Here is a 21,941-nt window from a genome sequence, read left to right as displayed (position 1 = left end):
GGGACAGCGCCGGCCGCTCCTGCGGGGCAGGAGGAGGGAGCCTGGTGGGACAGAGCCCCGCGAAACTCGGGGGAAGAGTGGTTGGGAAGTGCCCCAGCGGGGAAGGACCTGGGGATGTTGCTCGACAGCAGCTGAACGTGAGCCCAGGAAGGCCAAGGGCATCCTAGCCTGTATCAGCCGTAGTGTGACCGGTGATAAATAACATAGAGAATAGAAATGTTCAGTTCCAGCAGGACCAGGGCACTGAGCGACCCCCTGTGCTGGGCATGGGTGAGGCCGCATCTCAAATTCTGGGTTCTGTTTTGGGCTTCTCAGTTCCAGAAGGACATTGAGGTGGTGGAGTGTGTCTGGAGAAGGTAACGGAGCTGGGGAAGGGTCTGGAGCACAAGTCTGGTGAAGAGCAGCTGGGGGGGCTCTGCGTTGAGTAAAGCAGGCTCAGGGGAACCTTGTTGCTTTCTACAACCACCTGAGAGGAGGTTGTGGCCAGGTGGGGGTCAGGCTCTGCTCCCGAGTAACAAGTGACAGGACAAAAGGAAATGGCCTTAGGCTGGGCCGGGTGCAGTTCAGGTTGGACATCAGGAAGAATTCCTCACTGAAAAAGTGGTCAGGCATTGGAAGGGGCTGCTCAGGGAGCCGGTGGAGGCACTGTTCTTGGAAGTGTGTAAGAAACAGCTGGATGTGGCCCTTAGTGCCATGGTCTGGTTGTCACAGTGGTGATTGGTCTGAGGCTGGACTTGGTGATCTCAGAGGTCTTTTCCAAACCAGATGATTCTGTAAATCCAGCACCCTGGTTGTTGTTCCTCACCTCTCACCCTTGCTCAGTGTGGGTGGCCTTGACCCTGCATCCATGGAATGACAGGAAACAGACTCAAGTTGTGCCAGGGGAAGTCCAGGTTGGATAGTGGGAAAATTTTCTTGCCTGAAGGAGTGGGAAAACACTGGAATGGGCCACCCAGGGAAGTGGTGGGATCACCATCGCTGGAAGTGTTCAAAAACCGCGTAGCTGTGGCACTTTGCCATATGGTTTAGTGGGAATGGTGGCATTTGGCCAAAGGTTGGACTGAATGATCATGGGGGTCTTTTCCAACCTTAACGATTCTATGGCATTGGTTTGGCTTTGGCAGAGTCCACGGTGGCTGAAATTGGTGTGGAGGATCTGTCCCTTGCCATTGGCAGCTCAGCTCTCAGGCAGGCTGGTCGCCTGTCAGCGTCCCTGAGGCTTTGCAGAGTAACTTGACTGGTAAATCCCACTGCCATGGCTGTGTTTTCCCAGCTCCGTGTGCCTGCTGGGGGATGAGGCTGTGGGACGGGATGGAGAGGTGGTGCACAGTGCCCATCTCCCTGTTGGAGACAGCGGGATGAACACCAGTGTCCCAGGGGTGGGCACTGCCTCTTTGGGGGCGTCACAAAGGACGCGCCTGTGCAGACCTGTCCGTGGAGGACTCGCGAGTGGGCTGGGAAACGGAGCTGGTTGGGGCTGGTTGTAACCTTGAACACAGCCCCCTTTTCCCGTTCAGGCCCTGTGACCTGAGCAAGCTGTAGGATGCATCCTGCCGAAATACACGGTGTAACTTCTTCTGCTGCCAGGGGAGAAGTTACATAAAACAAACCAAGAACAGCACCAGTTGCAAAGGGCTGTAACAATCACTTAAACTGGAGAAAGAGAAAACTGTAAGTATTGTTAGACCCGGAAGGTGAAAGAGTGAAAGTACAAATAAAGGCTGGATGGAGCTCTGAGCAACCTGGGGTAGTGGAAGGTGTCCCTGTCCATGCCAGGGGCTTGGAACTAGTTGATCTTTAGGGTCCCTTCCAAGCCAAACCATTCTGTGGTTCTGTGGCTCAAATGTGTGGCAAGAGATGCTGCCTCAGCTTGAGAACTGAATCCCACTCATTTGGGCAAATAGACAAAGCTGGGTGTGCACATCTTCCATGTATGTTCCTCCCACATGGATTACCTGTGTCCTGCTACTGCTGTGTGTAAGTGCTCTCAATTTTTTAGTGCAATATTTAATTATCCTCTAAGCTGGCAGCTCCCAGGCTGTGGTTTGTGGACCAGTAATTATGTTAAAAGCAGGCCGGTCACGTGAGGTTTTGTTTTCAGATTGTGCTTAGCGCTTAAACAGGTCTCCAGGTTTCTCCTTCCCTTGTAAGAAAAAGGAGCATGGGAAAAAAAAGTACTAGGAGAATTTTACAGTGCCCAGGATGAGATGAAAAAGGCGTCTTTTCTATCATTTTTTGCCTGTATTCTCAGGATGCTTGTTGCATATATTATCTGTGGTTTTTGCTCTGTTTCAAATGCTTTGTGACTGTCCTGGGTGGAAATGGGAAGGGATTGCTTGCTTTTCAGCTCATGATTGTCCACAGACTCCAGAGGGTTTCCTGGTGTTAGCTCTGTAAAACCAATAAGGAGTTTAATGGTAAAAATTGCTAAAATCAGAAGCTGTTTCACTAGAGTTTTGATACAAGTCAGGAAAAGCTGACAATTAACACTTTGTCAGCACAGATTTCCAGCTGCCTTCCACTAAGGAGAACAGGGCACTTCTGTGTCCTTCTCCTGTGTCCCTGACCAAGCAGGATGTGACAGCAAGTGCCTTTGTGCTCCTCGGTTTCAGGCTGTGCTTGGCTCCTGGATTTCTGTGCCTTCCCAGTTCGGAAAGGTGCCATCCCTCTTACAGAGTGCCTGGGAGTGTAGTGCTGGCACTGGAGAGGGGAGAGGTTTGCTAGCACAGCTATTGGCGGGATTATGCCCTGCTAACTTTAAGTTTTGCAGCATTTTGTGCTTTAAATCAAACCGAGGGTGCTTAATGCAAGTTTTCTGTATTTAATTACAGCAGCGGTATCAGGATGCATAATGAGCTGCTAATATATCACCCCGGTGGACAGTGGAATTGCTGGCACACAAAAGGTGCTGACTCAGATCTGTCCACTGTCCTTGATTTGGCATCCTTGTCTTTTCCCAGTTTAGTGTTTTGTGTCACTAAAGGCTTTGATTTAAGATACAGCACCGTCATAAAAGAGGTGACAGTAACAGCTGAGCTCTCTGTTAAAATACTGTACATTATTTATTTCAAACTGTTTGGGTATATAGACATTTTCCTGGAATTTTATTACCTTTTATTGGAGGCCATTTCAGGATTTTATTACTTTTCTCTCTGATTTTGTTTATGTGTCAGAGACTTGAAAATAAGGGAATTGCTTAGTTGTCATCTCCAGTGAGGTTTTTAGAAGATGTTGCTGAGTTTATGACTCTGCCCCACAACAGGAGGAAGAACAGACCAGTCCATAAGGCTCTGGACTGGGACCGATTTTTCTTTCCTTCCACTACTTTCTGTGTGGTTTTGGGCAAATCACTGGTCTGGGCCTTGTGTCTGTAGTGGTCAAGTGAAGGGAGCGCTTGCCCATCGTGTTGAGGATGTAGAAATCTGAGGTTCAGAAGGTGCAGTAGTGGAGACCAGTGTAGTAGTGGTGATTTAGATAGGGGTGGGAATCCAGAACTTGCTGGAAGTTATTGGACTGGGAAAACTGCCCTGCCAGGGGGAGGATGTGTCTGTGTAAATGCTGGGGGGTGCTGGCAAGCTGGAAATCCAGTGCTGACGGCAAAATGGGCCTTGTACTGTCCCCGAGTGTGGGCTCAAGAATATAATACCAGTTTCAGTTTTGCATGATGTCTTTCAAATATTGTGGACCGTGATGCCACAAGCCTGGCCTGAACACAGGAATTTCTGCCTGCAGCTTCCTGCAGCATGGAACCGTGTGATGGCACTGACTTGGTTGTTACCAGTGTCACTCTCTGTCTCCGGGACATGCAGTCCCTTGGTCATCATGACCCCTTCTGTGGCTGGTGTTTGCTTGTTCTTCCTTACACCCCATTTTCAGTCAGGGCTTTCCCATGGGTTGGGGCAGAGCTGTGGGCAGGAGCAGGCGGGAATTGCCATCTTGAAAAAGAAATTTAGCTTACTTGGCTTGTGTACAGTGAGAGCGTAGTCCTGCTGTCCAGGGAGGTTCTGTTCCTGTTACTGCTCCACAGGGAGGCTGCAAATACAATTCACCTTACCAGATTTACAGTCAGGTAGGAATGTTTGGCTGGAACATCCTGCTGTATAAATATGTTGGCAGAAAAATTAGCAGAGAGCCATTTCACCACCACCAGGGAGGGAAAACCAGTCGTGGAGTAATGTGTGAGGAGAATCTCAAGGTTTCTCACGGTGTAGAGCAGCAGCTAAAGTTGTATGGGGACGGTGTACAGCATGAACACATTTCTGAGTATCTCTCCCTCTTCTGAATGTCATTGACCTTCAGCTCTCAGGTGAAGGCCTCATCCAAGGTTTCCAGATTTATTTTGGTCACAAATGGAGATGGCTGCAGACACTGCCCGGTTGGGGCTGCCTGGGTCGTGTTTGTGCAACTCATGAGGATAGCGCCTGCAGGTAGTTCTGCATGCAGAAGCAATACCAGGAAGTTTTTAATGCATTCTGGCTGTCATGTTCTTTTAATGCAGCTGGTGAACTGTAAATGAGGAGAGCTGAGCATCAAGTGACCAGTCAGCACCCTAGAGACCTTCAATAATTATTTTCTGGACACGGAATGAGAAAGTCTTAATTTAAAATACTAATACAGGCCCTTGTCTTTGTGCTGGCTATGGAGTAAAGCAGCTTTTGAGGTCCTCTAGGGAAGTAGCAGGAGGACAGAGTCCTGCACAAAATTTTGCCTTTTTTTGTCAGTATTGGCATGTTTAACTGCCCTGCCTCAGCTGTCGGGCTCGGGTCCCCTCTTATGTTAAATTCCTGGTTGGTTTCTCCTGCATTATGGAGTCTTGCGGCAAAAAGAGAGGAGCCAAAATCCTGTCTTTTATTCTTTCCAACAAAACCTCTGCAAGCCTTTTTAATATATCTTAAAATAGCAAGCAGGGCACAAGTGCACTTTTTCCCCCTCTTGATGGATGAAATTTAACTACTGTTCCTTGATTTGTATTACTATCGATGTTACTAACAGTCTTCCCCAATGCTAGAACAGCCTTTGAGTGCCAAATCTCCAGAGAGGAAACTGCTGTCGTGTTTTGATGATGGTAGTGGAAAATTAATATTAAAGCAGATTTTTTTTTTTTATCTATCTTGGCCAATTTTTGCAGCTTGGCTGTTGAACTAAAGAATTGCCAAGCAGGCGTTTTCCATAGAGATAATGAATTTGCATTTTATTCCCCTGTTTGTTTTGCTTTTTGAAACAAGTGGTCCGATCCACCTCAGAGCATAGTAGAACATTTAGACTACATGGGTTGTGATTGATTTATAGAACCTAACTGTTGCTAGCCTATTCTATTTCTCCATGAAATGCAATATGTTGTTTTAAAGGCCAGCTAAGATGTTCTAATTTGGATGAATTGCTCACTGGGAGACAGTCAGATATAGAGAAAATTAATTTCAGTTACAGTCACTCATATCCTCTAACACTTTAAATGAAAACATAGTGTAACTAATAAATATCTCTCAGCATGGGCATGCTCTCCTTAAAGCCTGATTAATGATTCCATCCTCAGCATAAAATCCCCACCCTGTTAAGGTGAAGAATTGTTAGTTGATTTAAGCACTTCACCTGCCTGAACACTTGAGCATATTTCATAAAACATTGCTGAATGCAGTTTGGTTTTGCTTGGCTAACAAAACATCCAGCAGCCTTTGCCCACCTCCAGGATGTGCCCGTGTTCCCTCCCTGGGGTCCCCTCTGTGCTGTGCCCTCTCCTGTGGGGACTGGGTGTGGTAACTGCTTCCCAGGGGCTGCTGCATTTGGAGCCGTGGTTCAGCTCTGGCTTCTAGTCTTCCCCCCATCATCCTTGTGTTAAAAAAATTTTATACGTGGGAAACTGCCTGGATCCCACTGGCACCAAGTCCATTTTTCACTGGCTATGACACTTTTTCCATATATCTATCCCTGGGTTCTGGCTCGTTCCCTTTCTTCCTTGTGTTTTTTATTTTCACCCCCCACATTTTAATTTCTGCCTTGTTTCTGACAGATTGGTTCATCTCTGGCCCTCGGGCCTTGACTTGTCTCTCACGCAGGGCTCCCGTGCAGCCGGGTGCCTCGGAGCAGATCTAGGAGCTGCCTGGCATTCCTTTGCTCTGGGTTTGTCCCCTTGCCTTCCAGAGGACCTTGAAAATAATTAAGCAAAGTCTGTTTGCTCGAGCTTTGTGTGGAAGCAGGTGAATTTCAGCCTTAATGAATAATCATCTCTGTAGAAACCCTAATCAACAGAATTTTTCTTTATACTGGTGGGGGATGAGGCATTTGGCTGGGTAATAAACATAACATTAGTGAGAAATCACTTGCTGGTTGTCCCTGTGGGTAATGCATGCAAAAGAAATGAGCTGCATAACAAAATTGCTTCCCTTGCATCATGCAAAGAGCACCCAGGGATGCAGAGGTGCTAAAGTAGGGGTAGGATGGGGTTGATGAAGTTGTTTCCCAAAAAAACCTTTCTTCTGGCCTCATGACATGGTTACCCTGAAACCATCAGAACACAGAATTTTCCTTGTGCAAGTCCCCTTTGTTTTGTTCTGACAGAAGGAAATTTCTTTCCTTTAGGTGAAACTTGGAACCTGTAATACCCCCAAGCCAAGCTTCTTTGATTTTGAGGGAAAGCAGAAATGGTAAGTGGAAATCCTTGTCATTTCTAGCAATTTCTGGCTCTACTTTTTGTTGCATCTTGTTTTATCTGTTGACAGATTATGGACCTAGGGGATGTCAGCTTGGAGAGTCTGCCACTGAAGTGGCTTTAAAATCCTTTGTTTAACAGGGAAACGTTTGCTGCTGTGCCTGATACAAATGTGAAATACCAGACTCCCGTATTTACTGTCTTCATCCAGAACTGGCCTGCACACAACAAAAAAGGTGGAGCTCTGTGAACACAAACTGTGTCCCAGCCTGGATCAGGATCCCCTGAAAGATCCTTTTACAACAGAGCTGCACTGACAGTGGCCATTCATGGCCTCAGAGAAAAGCTGACTGTTTCAAGCCGAATGAAAGATGGCTTTGCATGCCCTGAAAGGATTTTGATGAATCTGTTCAGTGTGTTCCACTGATGTCTCTATAAAAACACCTTGTGCTGTCTCCAAGGGGCTCACTGATGTTTTGCTGTTGCTCCTAGGGAGGCTTGGAAAGCCCTGGGAGATACCAGCCCTCACCAGGCTATGCAGGAGTACGTTGCTGCAGTGAAAAAACTCGACCCCAGCTGGAATCCGCAGGTAGGAAACGTGGAAATATTGTTCGGAAAACAAACCAGAGGTTGTCTTTGTAAAGCTGACAATGGTTCAGCTTCTCACAGGCTTTAATTGCTGCATGATGAACTTCATTTTGAGCAGATTAAAGTCTAAATTAATTTTTAAAACTCTCCTTTTGTTGTGACTGAAGCATGAAGAACCATCTCTTTCATTCATAATGATCTTCATTACAGTGAGCGCATGCACAGGGTTGGTTTGGCTGTAGTGATCTAATTTATTTTGCTCTTATTGGTTCATGCTGTATTTAGCATGTAAAGATACTTTTTATCCTTTTCTCATCCTTCTCTTTTCAACTACTATTTAAGTGTTGATCAATAGAAAGCAATCTCCATGAAAGTGACATGAACTGAATGATCAATTCTAAAAATGTTTCCTTTTTGTTTCGATGCAGGAAATTACCAAATCTGATTATGATTAGGTACTCCAACATAACAAGTCTGTATCTGTGTGTTATAGGGAGACTGTACTGTCATTTTAATTAATCTGTCTTTCATCTACCAGGTTTATTACTTGATTGAATCCTTAAGGATATCTCCTGTTTGTAGACTGATTTTTATACAATTTTTAAAAAGGATTGGTCTTTAGAAAAAGTATAGCCTTTGGAAATAGAGTTATTTCACTAATAGTAAAATGCTGAAGGCATGGTAATTTCTTCTCAAGGTAGGAAATTTGTTCTTCTATGCTCCTGTGCTTTGGAAGCAAAATTGTGTGGGCACAATCTTATGAATCAAGAATTTGATTCTGAGTTGTCTTCTGATGCTGTTCTTGAGACTTAAGGTTAATTTTTTTTACATATTTCATGCCACTGATAGTGTTCTTGCAGCAAAGAAACATTGTCACTTAGAAAAAGCCCTTTTTAATGCCCTTGGAGAATATATTTTAATATGCTGTGCGTTTAGCCAAAGCTGGCTGCTTGCTGGGTAAATTCTGGTCAAATCTAAAATTCTCATACAGAAATAAAGTAATTTGTAAAAATCCATGTATAACCCTGAATGAAGAAAGTGTCAAGTGAAACACATGAATAGTAATTTAAAAATGGAAAAAAATATTCAAAAAAAATACCCAGTGCTTTCCTGAAGAAACTTCTCAGCATGGTGACAGGCTTAGCTTTTTGGGTATTCCCTTCCATTTCTTGCCTCAGAGAAATACTTACTGTCACAGTAGTGAGCTTCAGGTTACACAGCTGACACTCAGGAAAGAGGAGTAATCTGTCCGTTTTTACAAAATATTTCAAAGAACCCAAATAGCAAACAAAGAAAGGTTGGCAGCACTGTTCCTCCCCTCTTCCCCTAAATCGAGGAGGTCACCTTAGCAGAAAATGTGATTTAAAAGTTAGCATTGAAGTAGAGGTGGCATTGCTTTCTTCACAAGAATTCACCTGTCCTTCTTATTATGGCATCCTTGTAATTCCACTTTTATAGGACCAAAATGCTGTCAGGCGTCCTCTCTGTTTTGTATCTCATGCTGCTCTCCAGTTTTTCCTTCCCCCCACCAAATCAACGTTCTGGAGCCACGAGAGGGAGCTCTGTTCTTTAAAATGATGGAGATGCATGTGTCAGGGGATGGAGATAAAATAGCTACTTTAGTCTTCAGGTTTCAAATTGGATTTCTAGAAAAGAGCTGTGGCTACATTACAAGGTGCTTCATCACTGTCATTGTGTCTCCTTTACATGCTCATCTGCTGGGCTCCTTCAGATTTTTCTTATGTTCCGTAGATCGTGAATGAAGTACTCCAAGTGTCTGGTTAAAAGCAGTATAAAGTGCATGTTACAAATTCAAAAAGTTTGGCTTTCACGTCATTATGAATCATAAACAGTAATTACAGTACAAAGGTGTACAATTTCTTATAGTGCGTCCTCATGAATTTTGCTATTTTAAAGTTTTCTCAGTGTTCCCAAATTTCTTTTTCTTCAACAGTTCATCTCATCCATTAAAGTTGTTCTTTTGTGTTATTTAACATCCTCCTCAGTCTCCTGTTTCATATATTTCCAAAAGGGCTTTATTGTCCTGATCCTTTAGTATTAAATATGCAAAATTTTAAGTTTAAAAACTGCTTATTTTTTTCATAGGTTCATTTTTCCCTTAGCAGATTTGCTGCTGTTCTGCAGTCTTCAGGCTATCAGTACTTTTGTTAGTAAATAGAATGGAACTAAATGCAGTATTTCTTGTGCAGTCCAAATAGATACACTTCTTCATTCCTTTTTCTTGTTTCTCCATTGGTTCATTCTTTCGTATTGCAGTTTCTTTATTAGTACATTTTCAGCATTAGACTGTACTTGCTTTAATTTAGTATCTTTGTTCTGGATGGAGAAAAAAAAGACCAACGTAAAAGAGTTCTGATGCAGTAGGACTGCCCTGACTTTGTGTCCAGAAGCAATGAGGACTCTAATAGCAGCCAAAATCTCACCTGCTGCTTCCTGTTCTGCACTGAGTTTGGACTACCCACACTTCATTAGGAGACAGCTGAATGTGGAGAGGCAGCAGCTGTTCTGTGCCCTCTGAAGTTTGTGTGACGTTTTTGACAGTATCTGCTTGGCTGTTTCCAGTGTAGTTTAATTTCTTTTTCACCCTTGCTGCCCGCAGGTTGTCTCACAGTCCTGCCTAATCTTCTCTCTCAGAGCTTTGTCTAAAATCTGGAAAGAAATGATCACACTGCACTTATTTTCAGCCATTTTATTTGCTGGAAAATCTTTAAAAATAACAGGTAACCTGGAGGATATTTGAGGTGAGGTCCGTTGTCTTTACATCCATGAAGCCACGAGAATCTCATGGCTGTGTTTGTCTAGAACCAATAATCACAGTTGCCTTTCAGGATGTTTTGCAATTCAGCCCCTCTGTGTTGGCCTGATCTTACTGTGTGTTGTGGGTTGTTTTGTTCCTTTTCCCAAGAACAGCTGTTAGTAGGAGGTCAGGAATATTCTTTTCCATGCTCTCTCCATTCTCCTCTTGATGCAGTCTTCCTTTGTCATCTTCTACTTTTTAGCACATCTTTTGTTTCTTGTGAGTCATTGCTTTCAGTCTGACGTTCCAGGCAGTGGAAAGGTAATTGCTTGGACCAGCTCAGCTCTATTTGCATATTTCAGAGACATCACCTGTCCTTCAAGTCTATTCACTCTTCCTCCAGAACAGAGAATAATTTATGAAGCCATTCTTTTGCATTCTCCAGCCTTAAACAGAAACATTTCATGCCGTCAACACCTCCCACTGCTTCAGGTCCTTTACAAAGGAAGATATGTCCCGGCTGCTTCTCTTCTCCCATGTTCACCTGTCCTCTTCCTGCTTTACTGGCAGCAAATGACAGATGCTTTTGGTGGCTTTGGCTGGTGTGAGCGTGGTGCTGACACTCACCCGCCCTCCCTGCCAGCCACCTGCCGTGGTGCTGTCCTGCAGCTTCAGTGGTGGGCCCAGGGGGCTGGGGAGTATCACCTTCACGAGCTGGGTGTCTGGCATCTTCATGCAGTAACTTTGTTCTCAGGTACATAGCTGCGTAATTGGGCACTTCAGTGCTTGCAGGTTTTGAGAGTCATAGTGGCTGTGTTTCCATTCCATTTCCCCACACACCGAAATTCTCATCTCTCCTGTGAATTGGATGGCACAAATCCCCACTGGCTTCAGGCACCCAGATTTTTCAAACCCAAAGAGGCAGAAGCAGGCCAGCACTTCTCTTCTCAGCAGCGTCAAACATGTCCCTTCCAGCAAAATCGTGTCGCAGGGGCTGTGGGTGGAGGTGTGACACGACGCCGCAGCGGGGTGGCCGGGAGCTGTTATTGATCTCTTCTTGTAACGAGATGGTTATATGGCACAGCTCAAACAATAAAAATAAATAATAAAAAAAGCATCCAAATTTGCTCAGCACATTTAGCCTTCCATTTGCTGATTGCAATTTTGGCATCACTCGGTTCTAAATATTTCCTTTTCCTATTTCTTATATTGCGCATTTACCAGTTCCAGTCTGAACAGCTTGTCACTACTAACTTCAGTGGCATCCTTTCCCAAACACTTAGAGGCCTCTTCCTATTTGCTTTGAGTGCTGAAACACACAGGAGGACTTAATTATTTTCTATTTATATATCAAAGTTTAAAAAGTTGGCGTTTTAACTTGTTTGACTCAACTTCACCACTAATGCAGTTAGTAAGGTTCCTGCTGTGCAGTGAGGAAAGTTGGAGATCAGGAATCTAAAGAGCAGAGGCTTCTCTCTAACGCAAAGTGGGAAAGAGAGCTCTACCTCAAAGAAAATAGGCATTCACCAAACATCTTCTTAGGCTCTTAAAGGTGTGAAGTCCCAGTTCTGATGTTTACAAGGGAGAAAGCTGCCTGTGTTTTTTTTAAATACTATTCTGTGCCTTGTTTGAGTAGGGGAGGATTTATTTCTCTGTGTTCTGGCCCAAGTGTGAATGGGACTAAAATCCCTCCTTTGTTGGGTTGGTGTGGGAGCACCAGGTCATGCCAGCAGAGGACCCTTGGGGAACAGAAAGTCTCATGAAACAGAGAAAAACGTCAGAGTGAATAAAATAGCAAATGCACAATTGCTGCAGGCTTGGAGCAGTCCAGTAGGCTGGAAAACCTGCGGGAATAAAACAAATGGATTTGTCCATTGGGTGTTTTTGCAGGAAGTACTGCAGGGGGCAATATTTGATAAGGTGGGTGGCCAGGTACCCTGTGCCCAGGGCTGGGCTCCATCCCTTGTGCCTTCTGGTGAAATAACCTTTCTCTGTCACATTCATATGCAATCAGCAAGTTGAAACTAAAATGTGGAAAAGAGAATTTTCAATTCAGGGATACAGTGAAAAGCAGGAAGAAACAATTCCCAGATTTGCAGCGGTGCTGAGTTTGTGTGTGTGCTTTTGGCAGGTTGCAGTAGGTGTTAACTGAATTGTTTTAAGAATTGATTTAAATTGATGAGCCTCTTGTATTTAAGTAAGATCTCTCAGGCAACTTAGAACCTCTGTAACGTAGGACCTCCAAGGGAACTTCAACATTTCTGTAATGACTCAAATACAAACTGTTTCCAATGGCATTAAAAAAAAAATTTGGAAATCAAAACTTGGATTTTTTCTTAAATTTGGACTCATTGCTCAAGTCTGTCCTCTTGATATCTGGAACAAGAAGCTTTGATCTTTTGCAACTTACAGGTTTTATGTCTGGTCAACTTCTAAGAATTAGATTAGTGGCTGGTAGATGCAGTTTCAGGCTGAAATCTGTGGATTTCTTGGTTAGTTCTGCAGGCCAGTGGAACTTCTTCTGGAAATTAAGAAATGCATTAGAAAAACTGTTGTCTGTAAATAAAATGAGTGCACCCATGGTGTTTTCCTGTTTTGTCTATCAGTCAAACAGATGTCTCCCTCGATAATCTGGCCCAGCAGCCACTGTTTGTGGTTGGGAAAGAGCAGCAGAGTGGTGTGGGCAGGATTACAAGGGGGATGGGAAGAGACCTGTTTGGGTCTCTCTCTGCCCATTACCAGCAGCAGTGAGCTCGCATACCTGCTTCGTTTGGGGAAATATCTCAATTTATGGCTTGCTGTGCTGAGAGGTCAAAAACTTTGAAAATAGCGACTTTATTTCTTTTGTAGTATAAAAGCAATTTAATTGCATCGTGTAAAATGGGCACTAATCAAATTATGGCTGTGCTCCCTAAAGCTTGCTGTCCTGGGCTGTGCTAATGCAGCACACTGCAAAGAGGAGCTGTGCAACAGTGCTGCAGGGGCTTTGCTCTGCACATTTCTTTGTGTAGATCCTGCTGTGGCACTTCATCCTTAGGGAACTTCATATCTGACTTTTTGCTTGGTTTCTTTTTTACAATAATAATAATAATAATTCTTACAAAATGTAGGAAGCAAACATCACTGTTTGCTCTACGTTTTTGGAAGCTCTTACTTCAGTGGTGACCATGTTGGAAGAAGCCTATCACTGAAACAATGTGTAAACTCTAATCAAACTCTTCCCCTTTGAAAACAAAATGGAACAAAGCCAAACTATCAAGCCTGTATTTTGTTTTTTTTTAATTATTATTCTTCTAGCAGAAAATGAAGCACTAGAAATTAAGATTAAAACCAGAAAATTGCTACACTCCAGGCTTCTGGCTTTGGGGCGTGTAAGACTACAATGTCCTCCTGTTTTAGACAAACTGCTGAGTTGGTTTTTTGTGAACCACACTGGGGTATGTAATAGTTTTGAGGGGTTTTACATCCTGAGATGGGTTAGATCTTAGCACACAGAGGAATTCTTCTGCCCTGCCCTGCTGCCTTTTGCCAGCCGTATGATGGACAATCTCTGGCATGCAAGTGGAGTTAGTGGGGGATGCAGCCTTCCCGTGGGAGGCAGTTCTTTACTGTGCATGGCTCTCAAAACCTTGCAGTTGGTGGACTCTTCACTCCTACTTGTGAGACTACAGGTGGAGCGGCCCACCTTGTTTTATCCAAGGTGGAAAAATGGCACTTTATTGTCTGCACAAGTTAGACCTTAAGTGCTTTGCTTCTGGAGCATGCTTTCAGAACCAATTTTTCTTATTAGCAAGGGGATGTTTTGGAGCTCCTGTTGTGTCAGAAACTAAAATGCCGCACTACAAACATGAACTAAATTTCCCCATTCTTCTGCAGTAAAGGTGGGCAGTGTTGCTTTGCTGTATCTTCTCGTGAGGAGTATGTGCTGATGCTTTAAGTCCTTGATATAGATCCTACTCACAAACAAAGCTGTCCACAGGTGATTTGCTGCCTTTCTGTCCCTGCCTTTGCACGTGTAATCTAGCAAGTAACATGTTCTAGCAAGTAACTCACCTGCCAGCCACTGGGGTGCTGTGCTGGTGGGGCTGGCATTTTGTCTGTGGACAAGTTTGATAAATCACAGGGCTTTTTCTTTCCTGCAGTCTTTTATTGTAGAGCACAAAACAAAATGCCAGACCCCCAGTGAGATTTTCAGTTGTTTGGAATTGTGGCTCTGGCAAGCTGTGCAGAAGTGAAGAAGTTAAAATGAACAAGCAACTCACAGTAGAAATATAAACAGCTGGAATATGTGTCAGCCTCCCACCCCCTGGGAGTCTGTTGGATTGTTCTCTTTGATTTTACATCTCTGCAGAAATTTATGGTCTCAGCTTCTTTTATTTATGACATTCTGATCCTCGACCAAGCGATTGATTGAAATACAACAGTGCCAAGCTGCAAGTCTGTATTTCAGAGAGACTGAAGTCTAGGAAGCAAACCAGCAATGCAGTCATGGATTGAAGGCTGCATTGGAATCCTGTGCAGAGGTTGCCCACATTTCTATGCCCCTAAGCTTTATCAAAGTAGAGAATTATTATGACGAGGGTTATGCCTTCTCTCTCCCTCCTTTTAAGCTGCCTGTTCTTGCTGAAAACATACTGTATGTTAAATAGGCAATCTCACTAGCCCTCCAATGGGCTGACTTTGGCTTGTAGAGATGCTAGTCCTTGTTTTTCCAGCTCAGATCCAGCAGTTTCAATGCGCTGCTGTAAGTGTGCTGTTAGTGTGCAGCTACTTGAATGTAACAGTAGTGGGTTTTGAGAATTCCAACCAAGGAATTGGGGGCATCACCATTTTTTGGTTACCAATGCAGTGATTTGGGTTAAATATTTAATATTTAAATATTTTTCCTTTTGAATACACCACTGAATTAATTTTCATCATCTTACGCTGATTACAGAAATAGATACTGTTTGGAATGTATTCAGAAAAAAGGAATAATTAGAGGCATTGCTCTGCCTTGCTGAGCGTGCTGCTGCAGCAAAGTGATGTGTGTGGCATCCCAGCATCATGATTCCTGGCCTGCAGGTGGATGGAGACGCTGCATGCTAGCCAGATACACCAGAGGCAATTGGAAAAAGAGCAAGTAAATTTATATATATATATATAAATATAATCTCAAACTACTGGCATACAGTGATGACAAGATGTAACAGAGTGAGACAAAGCACTTTACTGTGTAACTTTCTGTGCAGCAGGGAATTTGTTGCTTTTTTCTTTTCCCTGTAATCCTTGTCTAGAAGTAACAGGTTCTGCTGTCTGGCTGCAGTCCCACAGCACCTGGTTCTTCTGTGATCCCACGACTGTGGGATTGGAAGCACGGGATGCAGCTGAGCTCTGGGATCTTAAAACTTCACTTGGGCGATTGCTCTCCTAGCTGAGAAAGGATCTCAGGATCAGGGAAGGACCTGATCACCAGATCAGGTGTAAGTTGCTGCAGATCCTCTGCAAAAGGTTGTTGCTTCTGTGGCTGAGTTGACAGAAAATGGTTAAATGCTGATATTTCCAGGGAGGGCCTGAGATCTTGGCTTAAACTGAGATAACTTAACTGAATTTGTTAAAACTTCAGACCACAGGCTGAAATGACTGAGATGCAACCAGAGGTGCTCTCTGTCATTTCTGCCTTGAGGTGGCAGTTTCTGGCAAGGCAAGGAAGGGGTTTAAATGCCAAGTGCAGTTTCCATTTGTTGCAGATTTTAGCAGCAATGCTGCTGCTCCTCAGCAACAAAAATGTGAATGACAAAAGCGTTGAAAAGCTTGTTTTTGTGAAGTAGCTTTGTGAGGCTGGAAGCAGGAAAGAGCAGTGTTGTTACATGAGAAGTGACTCCACCAGCAATCAAAACTTTCCTGTGAGGTTCATTCCTGTCCTGAAACTCCTCTGGCTAAAACAAATTGGTCCAAAATTGGTACAAATTGGTAGCGCTGACATGACCAAACTGGGGGCTGAGAAAGCTGCAGGATGGGCTGGCAGAGGAGAGAGGTGTTGAGCCAAGCAGGATGCTGCCATGGGCTGTAGGGACAGGGCAGGTGAGTCCTCAGGAGCCTGAGGCAGAGAGTAGGGCCTCTGGTGTAACAGGAGGTTTGGAAGGAGAGGAAAAATAAATAGGAAATTGCAAGGTGAGGTGGGGAGGACCAGGAGGGCAAGAGCTGCTTTCTCTGCTCGGTTTTAGCTGAGGTTGGAACTAGGTAACCTTTAAGATCCTTTCCAACCCACACCATCCTATGATGATTCCTCCTGCCCACGACACCACCAAAAGCCTTCCTGACATCCATGGATCCCAATATTTTCCCAGAGTGCCCAGAAACATGGAAAAGCCTTGAGTGCACCCAAGTCAGGTCTCCCAGGACAGTCGAGTGAGGTGGTGGGTGAGGGTGGGAGGAGCAGGGACTGACTCCTCTGCTTGTGGCACTTGGTGGACATTCCAGGAGGGGGGCTTTGCCTTGCTCTGCTGCTCACTCGGGAGCTATGTCAGCCTCTCCCTTGTTTTGGCCCTCTTGCCCCTGTTTTGGCCAGCAACCCACCAGGCTGGGCTGGCAGCTTGACTGCTTTAAGTGGGGAAGGGCTCAACCTCTAATTAAAAAAAAAAAACCAAACAGATTTTTCCAGGTAATTGAAGCTGTTGCAGGACTCTCAACTTGCTGTGTCAGAGGCTCTTAAAAAATCAGGAACTTGGGTGGAAATTGCAGGTTTATCTTACTGTGGAATAATATGTAATACATTAATGTTTAGGTGTGTAGCTGTAGACATTTACTTAAAGTATTCAGATGCAGGAAGGGGCTGTGTACCCTGCTGCTTCACATGGCAGTGCAAAGGCTGGCGTAAAAGAGAGAGTGTGTTAATTAAAAATAGAGTATGCTTTTGGTTAGCAGAAAATAGCTGTAAGTGTTTTGTGTATAACATAAGCTATAGCATAATTAAGCTGGTTCTTTAGTGAAAATACTGCTTTTTAAGTTAGAAAAAGGTTAAGTGGTTATGTTTAGCTTGCTCTTTACAGGAAGTGTCAAGGAAGTATTGAGTATAATTACTGGAGATTAAGATTTTGTTTGGATGTTAACTAACACATTGGTTAAAGTCGTGTCAATGCTGTTTGTCTCTTAGATTGGAAAAATCTTTCCTTTAAAAGAGCAGGGATTGTTTCCTACTTGGATCCTTGGACACTGTTGTACCAAATCACTCCTATTGTAAGGAAAGGTGGCACTCCTCAAATGTCTCCGGAGCATCCTGTAGGTACTTTGAGCTGAACTAACCAGCACAAAGGCAGGGAAAGGCTCAGGCACAGCGTCAGTGCTCAGCACTAAAGGCTGCTCCAGGCAGCCGCATCCAGATCCTGCATCCCTCTGGCTGAGCCTGCCAAGGGTTATTGGAAACCTTCTTGTTCCTGCTTGGATGCTCTGATCCTTCCCATGCCCGAGTCTGTGGGGATGGGGACCAGCAAAGATCTCTTCATTCTGCCATTTCTGTGCCCGCAGACCTCATAAATCCACCCTCTGCCTTCACAGCCGAGATCTGCTGGGGGAAACAAATGTCCATGGCACTGCTCAAGCAGCCTCGGAGCTGTTCCTTTTGCCAGTGGGGACATTGGCCACTGCAGCACAGTCTGGCCCAGTGTCACTCCAGAAAGCAGAGGATGGCTGCTGACATCCTTTATTTACCAAAAGTGAGGGTTGCCTTCAGCTTTCAGGCTTCAGAGCACCTGTTTCATCCCAAGCCACGGAGTTGTTCGGTATTTCCAGCCTGGCTCAGAATATATTTCTTCCTCCTACGAATGTCTGTGTAAATCTAAATAAATATCTTGTATTCAGTTGACAAAACCGCCACAACAGTACAGGCTGTGTTTGTGTCCGTAGCTTGGTTCCCTCTGTTTGGGCACTGATGGAGTTTCATACAGGAGATGTGACTGAAGGGATTGATTGCTCCAGGACTAACCAGGAAGCCTGGTTTCCATCACACTGGAAGGGTCCAAACAATGCCACCCACTTCACCCTTTGGTCTGCAGACACTGGGATTCTGCAAGTTTTGGCAGAGTCCATGAAAAGAGTGTGAGGAAAGGAGCCTTCCAGTGGTCTTACGTTTGCCACCTCCATGCCTGCTTTTCCTTTTAAAAAGGTGCTCCACAAACCAAAAACTGTGGGAAGCCACTGCATTAGGGTTTTTTATTGAGCACAGTATTTCCTTCCATGCATATGCTAGAATGTGTACAGTGAGTTGTGGAATCACAGCTCCTAGTAAGCATAAAACTTGCTCAAAATTATGTTTTGCATTTTACATTTATTTCCCTTCCCCTGACTGTCTTTACTACTAATTTCCAACTGTGATTATGGTGCAGTTATTAATTAAGTCATTATAGTTAAATGAGTCATCTGCAAGGCTTTGCTTTAGATCACAGCACTGTTTAACTATGTCATTACTTATAGTATGTTTGTTTTTATTTTTTGACTGTAATCTGGAAAATGTTTTCCCTGTCTTAGACTGTGTTTTTAAAAAGGAAATTCTGTGATGAGACTTAAAAGAACCAGATTTTTTTTTTTTTTTTTTTTTAACATAGCCATTATTGGAATATTAACTAAACTGACCCTTCAATGTGCAAAACAAAACACCATAGACTTTTACAGGTTGTCTTTGTTGTTTTCGGTAAAAAAACCAGTTTTTTTTTTTTTTTTTTTTTTAACATAGCCATTATTGGAATATTACCTAAACTGACCCTTCAATGTGCAAAACAAAACACCCACCTCAACCCCGGGTTATCCTGCAGTGTGCTGCCATTTCTCATGGGCAGTTTGCTCGGATTGTACAGAGCTTCAGTGGGCTCTTGCAAAGGCTCCAGGTGCTGAGTCATGTGCGTGCTCCGGCCGAGCTGCTGCTGGGAGCCAAGAAGGATCGTTGGGAGAGGAATATTAAAATAGTCTGTTTATGGCAGTCGTTAATAGGGCTGGTGTGGAGGGTACGGCAGCCTTCTGTGAAAGGTGGCTTTGCAGCAGTGTAAGGGGAGGCTGCCCTCAGCCAGGAGGGATTTGTATCTTCTTTGGGTGTTACTGCCTTACAGCGGTCAGTAAAGAGTGCTGAGAAATGCCGAGCTCGTATCTTAGTCGGGAAGGAAGGATTTGATGAATTTAAACAGTGTAAAACAATGCCTAATTTTATAAGTGGGTAAAGATGTATTTCCTGTAGTAGCATCACCTCCAAAGGGTTAATATTTGCCTTCCCTCCCGCTGCAGGTAGTGTGAAGTTCAGCCGAGCTGTAAAGTCAGAAGGATACAGGTGGAAAATACCTTTGGAAGAGAGCATTGTTTGTCCTCATTTCACGCTTCATTAGCCGCACTGCCGGAGGACCCTTCCGCATTGTTGCGGGGTCAGAGCCCCCGCGGCATGGGGGGACAGGGGACATCTCCTCCCTGTCCGAGGGCTCTCATCTTCGGACCACCTGCGTTTGGGGCGGAGAGCACCCTCCTCCCCTTGGCTCTCCTGGCACGGGCCTTAACTAGCAAAGGAAAAGACGGCAGCAATTATGGCACACACAATTAACGAGCTTCTAATCTCCAGCCTTGTGTGTAATTGCTGCTGTCAAATACAATTAGTGTCTGCCCAAGTTCCCCTCCCAGGGGGATGGCCAGGCCGTGGCACACAGGGAGAGGAGGGGGGTGAGTGTCGGAAACTTTAGGAGAGTTTACATTTTCTTGTTGTCTCCCTAATAATCCTCACTCCTCAAATAGAGAAATGTTAATCCAGAGCATTAGGGGAACATGGTGGCCAGCAGAGCAGGTCTGCTCTTGTGCCTGAAGTGTCTTCTGTAAAATTTCTCACCTGAGACTATACCAGCTTAATTACAATTCAATCAGCACATGTCAGGGATTTGCTGGTACCTTCCTGTGAGCCTGCCAGGGTTCCAGCACGTCACCTGTCCTGCCATAACAACAGACTGGAGTTGCTACACCTCCCAGGTGTGGTTCGGGGAGCTGGGACATGGGCCAGGGTTTCTCCTACCCCAGCCAAGCAGATTTCTGTGAGCATCCAGCAACTGCAGCTCCTCCAGGCCTGGTGGCTCAGGACCCTTGGTTTCACTTCAAAGCCCTGCAGCACCTTGAAAGGCCATGACAGATTTGGGTGGCTGCTGAAGGCTGCCATGTTCCTGCCAAGGAGGGTGTTCCACTGGTGTGCTGCTGTGTGTGCCCCTTGCTGTCCCTGTGCCCGGGGCTGGGTTCTGTGCCTGGCCGTGCAGGAAAGCCGGGGAATGTGCCAGGCTGACACCTGCACTGGAGGAACAGGTGAGCTGGAGGAAGGTGAATGGTGCGGCACAAATGCAGACTGGAACCTGCACTGTGTGTTTGCTGCTGCGGAAACGCTTGAGAAGCTTTGACTGGAGTCATTTTGTTAGGAATGTTCCTTGTCTATCCCACGAAGCTGGATACAGCTGCTACTCTGACTTGAGCTGCATCAGGCTCGGAGGAAGAGGAAAATAATACAATCAGCAGTGCAAACTTCTTCCATGTGGTGTGGTGGCTCAGGTGTGAGATCCTGATGCATTGCTCTCATTTAAGTTGTCTCACTTTTCTGTTTCCAAGGTGCATGATGATGAAAAACCTCAGTCTTGACCATTTTAAGGCATTAGCCCGGGTAACTTTGAAGATAAGTATTTTGATGAGATGGCCCTTTTTTTGCTGATGGCTTTCTCTTAATATGCATTTATGAGAAGTTATTTAAGGTTTTGGGCGTGGAGAAAAGCCAGAGTGAGATGTGAGGGAATTGGGGGATGATAGATGTGCAGTGCAACGCAGCCACGTGCCTTGCCACCAGCTGTTGTTGCATTTGCTGGGTGTCTAGGCATGCAAAACCAGCCAGGCAGAGTTCCCATATTGCTCTGGATAAAACTGGGATGCCCTACATTCAACCCATGCCTGGGATCACATTCTTCTGTTAACTCGAAGTTATGGTATTCCATTTTTTTAAAAGTTTTTCTGAAACTTGTGCTGTTCCTCCTGTTTTGTAGTATTTCTGTAGGACTTCTCTTCCTTCCATCAGACTTGGGTGTCCCTTGCCCTGCATGTAAATAGCTGTGTCCCATTCCATCCCAGCTAATTACTGAGAGTGAGGTCATTTGCATCTCTATAGCTACTTCTGGCTCTTGAGCTTGAAGTGGGTCATTGGAAGGACCCATGAATTTGCCATCTTGTTAAATCTGTTGTAGCCTGTTTTGTGTAGATCAGAACAAAGCTTGGGTGTGGAAATGAAAAATAAACCATCCCTGTCCTGTCTTCAGGGATATAGCAAGAGAGTGATTCACCAAACCAACCCCCTTTAGGAAGCTACTGCTCCTCCTCTTAGATGATAATTTTCATCCTGCTCCCCAAAAATGCCAAAGGAGAAATGGATCATGTTGTGATTATGGGAGAGTTTTATGACAAAACCCTCACAAAGAAAATGTTTGTCTCTAATTGTTTTGCATTTCCATAATGCTTAGTATGATAAAACTATCTTCTCTTTCTCCTTTATTTTTCAATCATGATTAGGCTTTAATGTTGTTAAAGCTTATAAGTGAGTTTGAGCCACTGTCTTGTTGAAGAGAAGATGGAGCTGAAATTTTCAGTGAGGCATTGGACAGGGTTTTTAATGTGTCTGTCATTATATGTTAACCTCTGAACTGTGACACGACGTCTGTTTTATGGCTGACAACAATTTAAAAGTATACATCTTGACATGGTGGATAAAGGAAGAAGGGGGAGTGGGGAAGGAAAAAAGAATTAATGATGTTAGCAAATATTAGTCCCTGTATTTCCATTTTGTTCCAAAAGTGGTTGTCAGGCTTTGAGGCTGCCTGGAGCAGCATTGCCAGTGACAGCCAGCCGGGATGCGATTGTCCCTTGGATCGAGCTGGGCTTTTATTGACAAATCCAGCACACCGAGGCAGGGACGAGGAT

At 44.6% G+C, this 21,941-nt stretch overlaps 1 protein-coding gene across 1 annotated transcript in view; it reads left to right on the top strand.

The window, feature by feature from the left end:
• ACBD6 (acyl-CoA binding domain containing 6) overlaps positions 1–21,941 on the top strand; it is an 83,158-nt gene that overhangs the window by 1,993 nt on the left and 59,224 nt on the right. The window contains exons 3-4 of the mRNA XM_017737402.1: positions 6,577–6,641; positions 7,139–7,235. Coding sequence (XP_017592891.1) covers positions 6,577–6,641; positions 7,139–7,235 — 162 coding nt within the window. The remainder of the gene's footprint in view (positions 1–6,576; positions 6,642–7,138; positions 7,236–21,941) is intronic.

This window comes from Corvus brachyrhynchos, unplaced genomic scaffold (genome assembly GCF_000691975.1).
Source record: "Corvus brachyrhynchos isolate BGI_N302 unplaced genomic scaffold, ASM69197v1 scaffold466, whole genome shotgun sequence".
NCBI lineage: Eukaryota > Metazoa > Chordata > Aves > Passeriformes > Corvidae > Corvus > Corvus brachyrhynchos.
The sequence above is the reverse complement of the archived record's forward strand: the minus strand, read 5'-3'. Positions and strand labels throughout refer to the sequence as shown.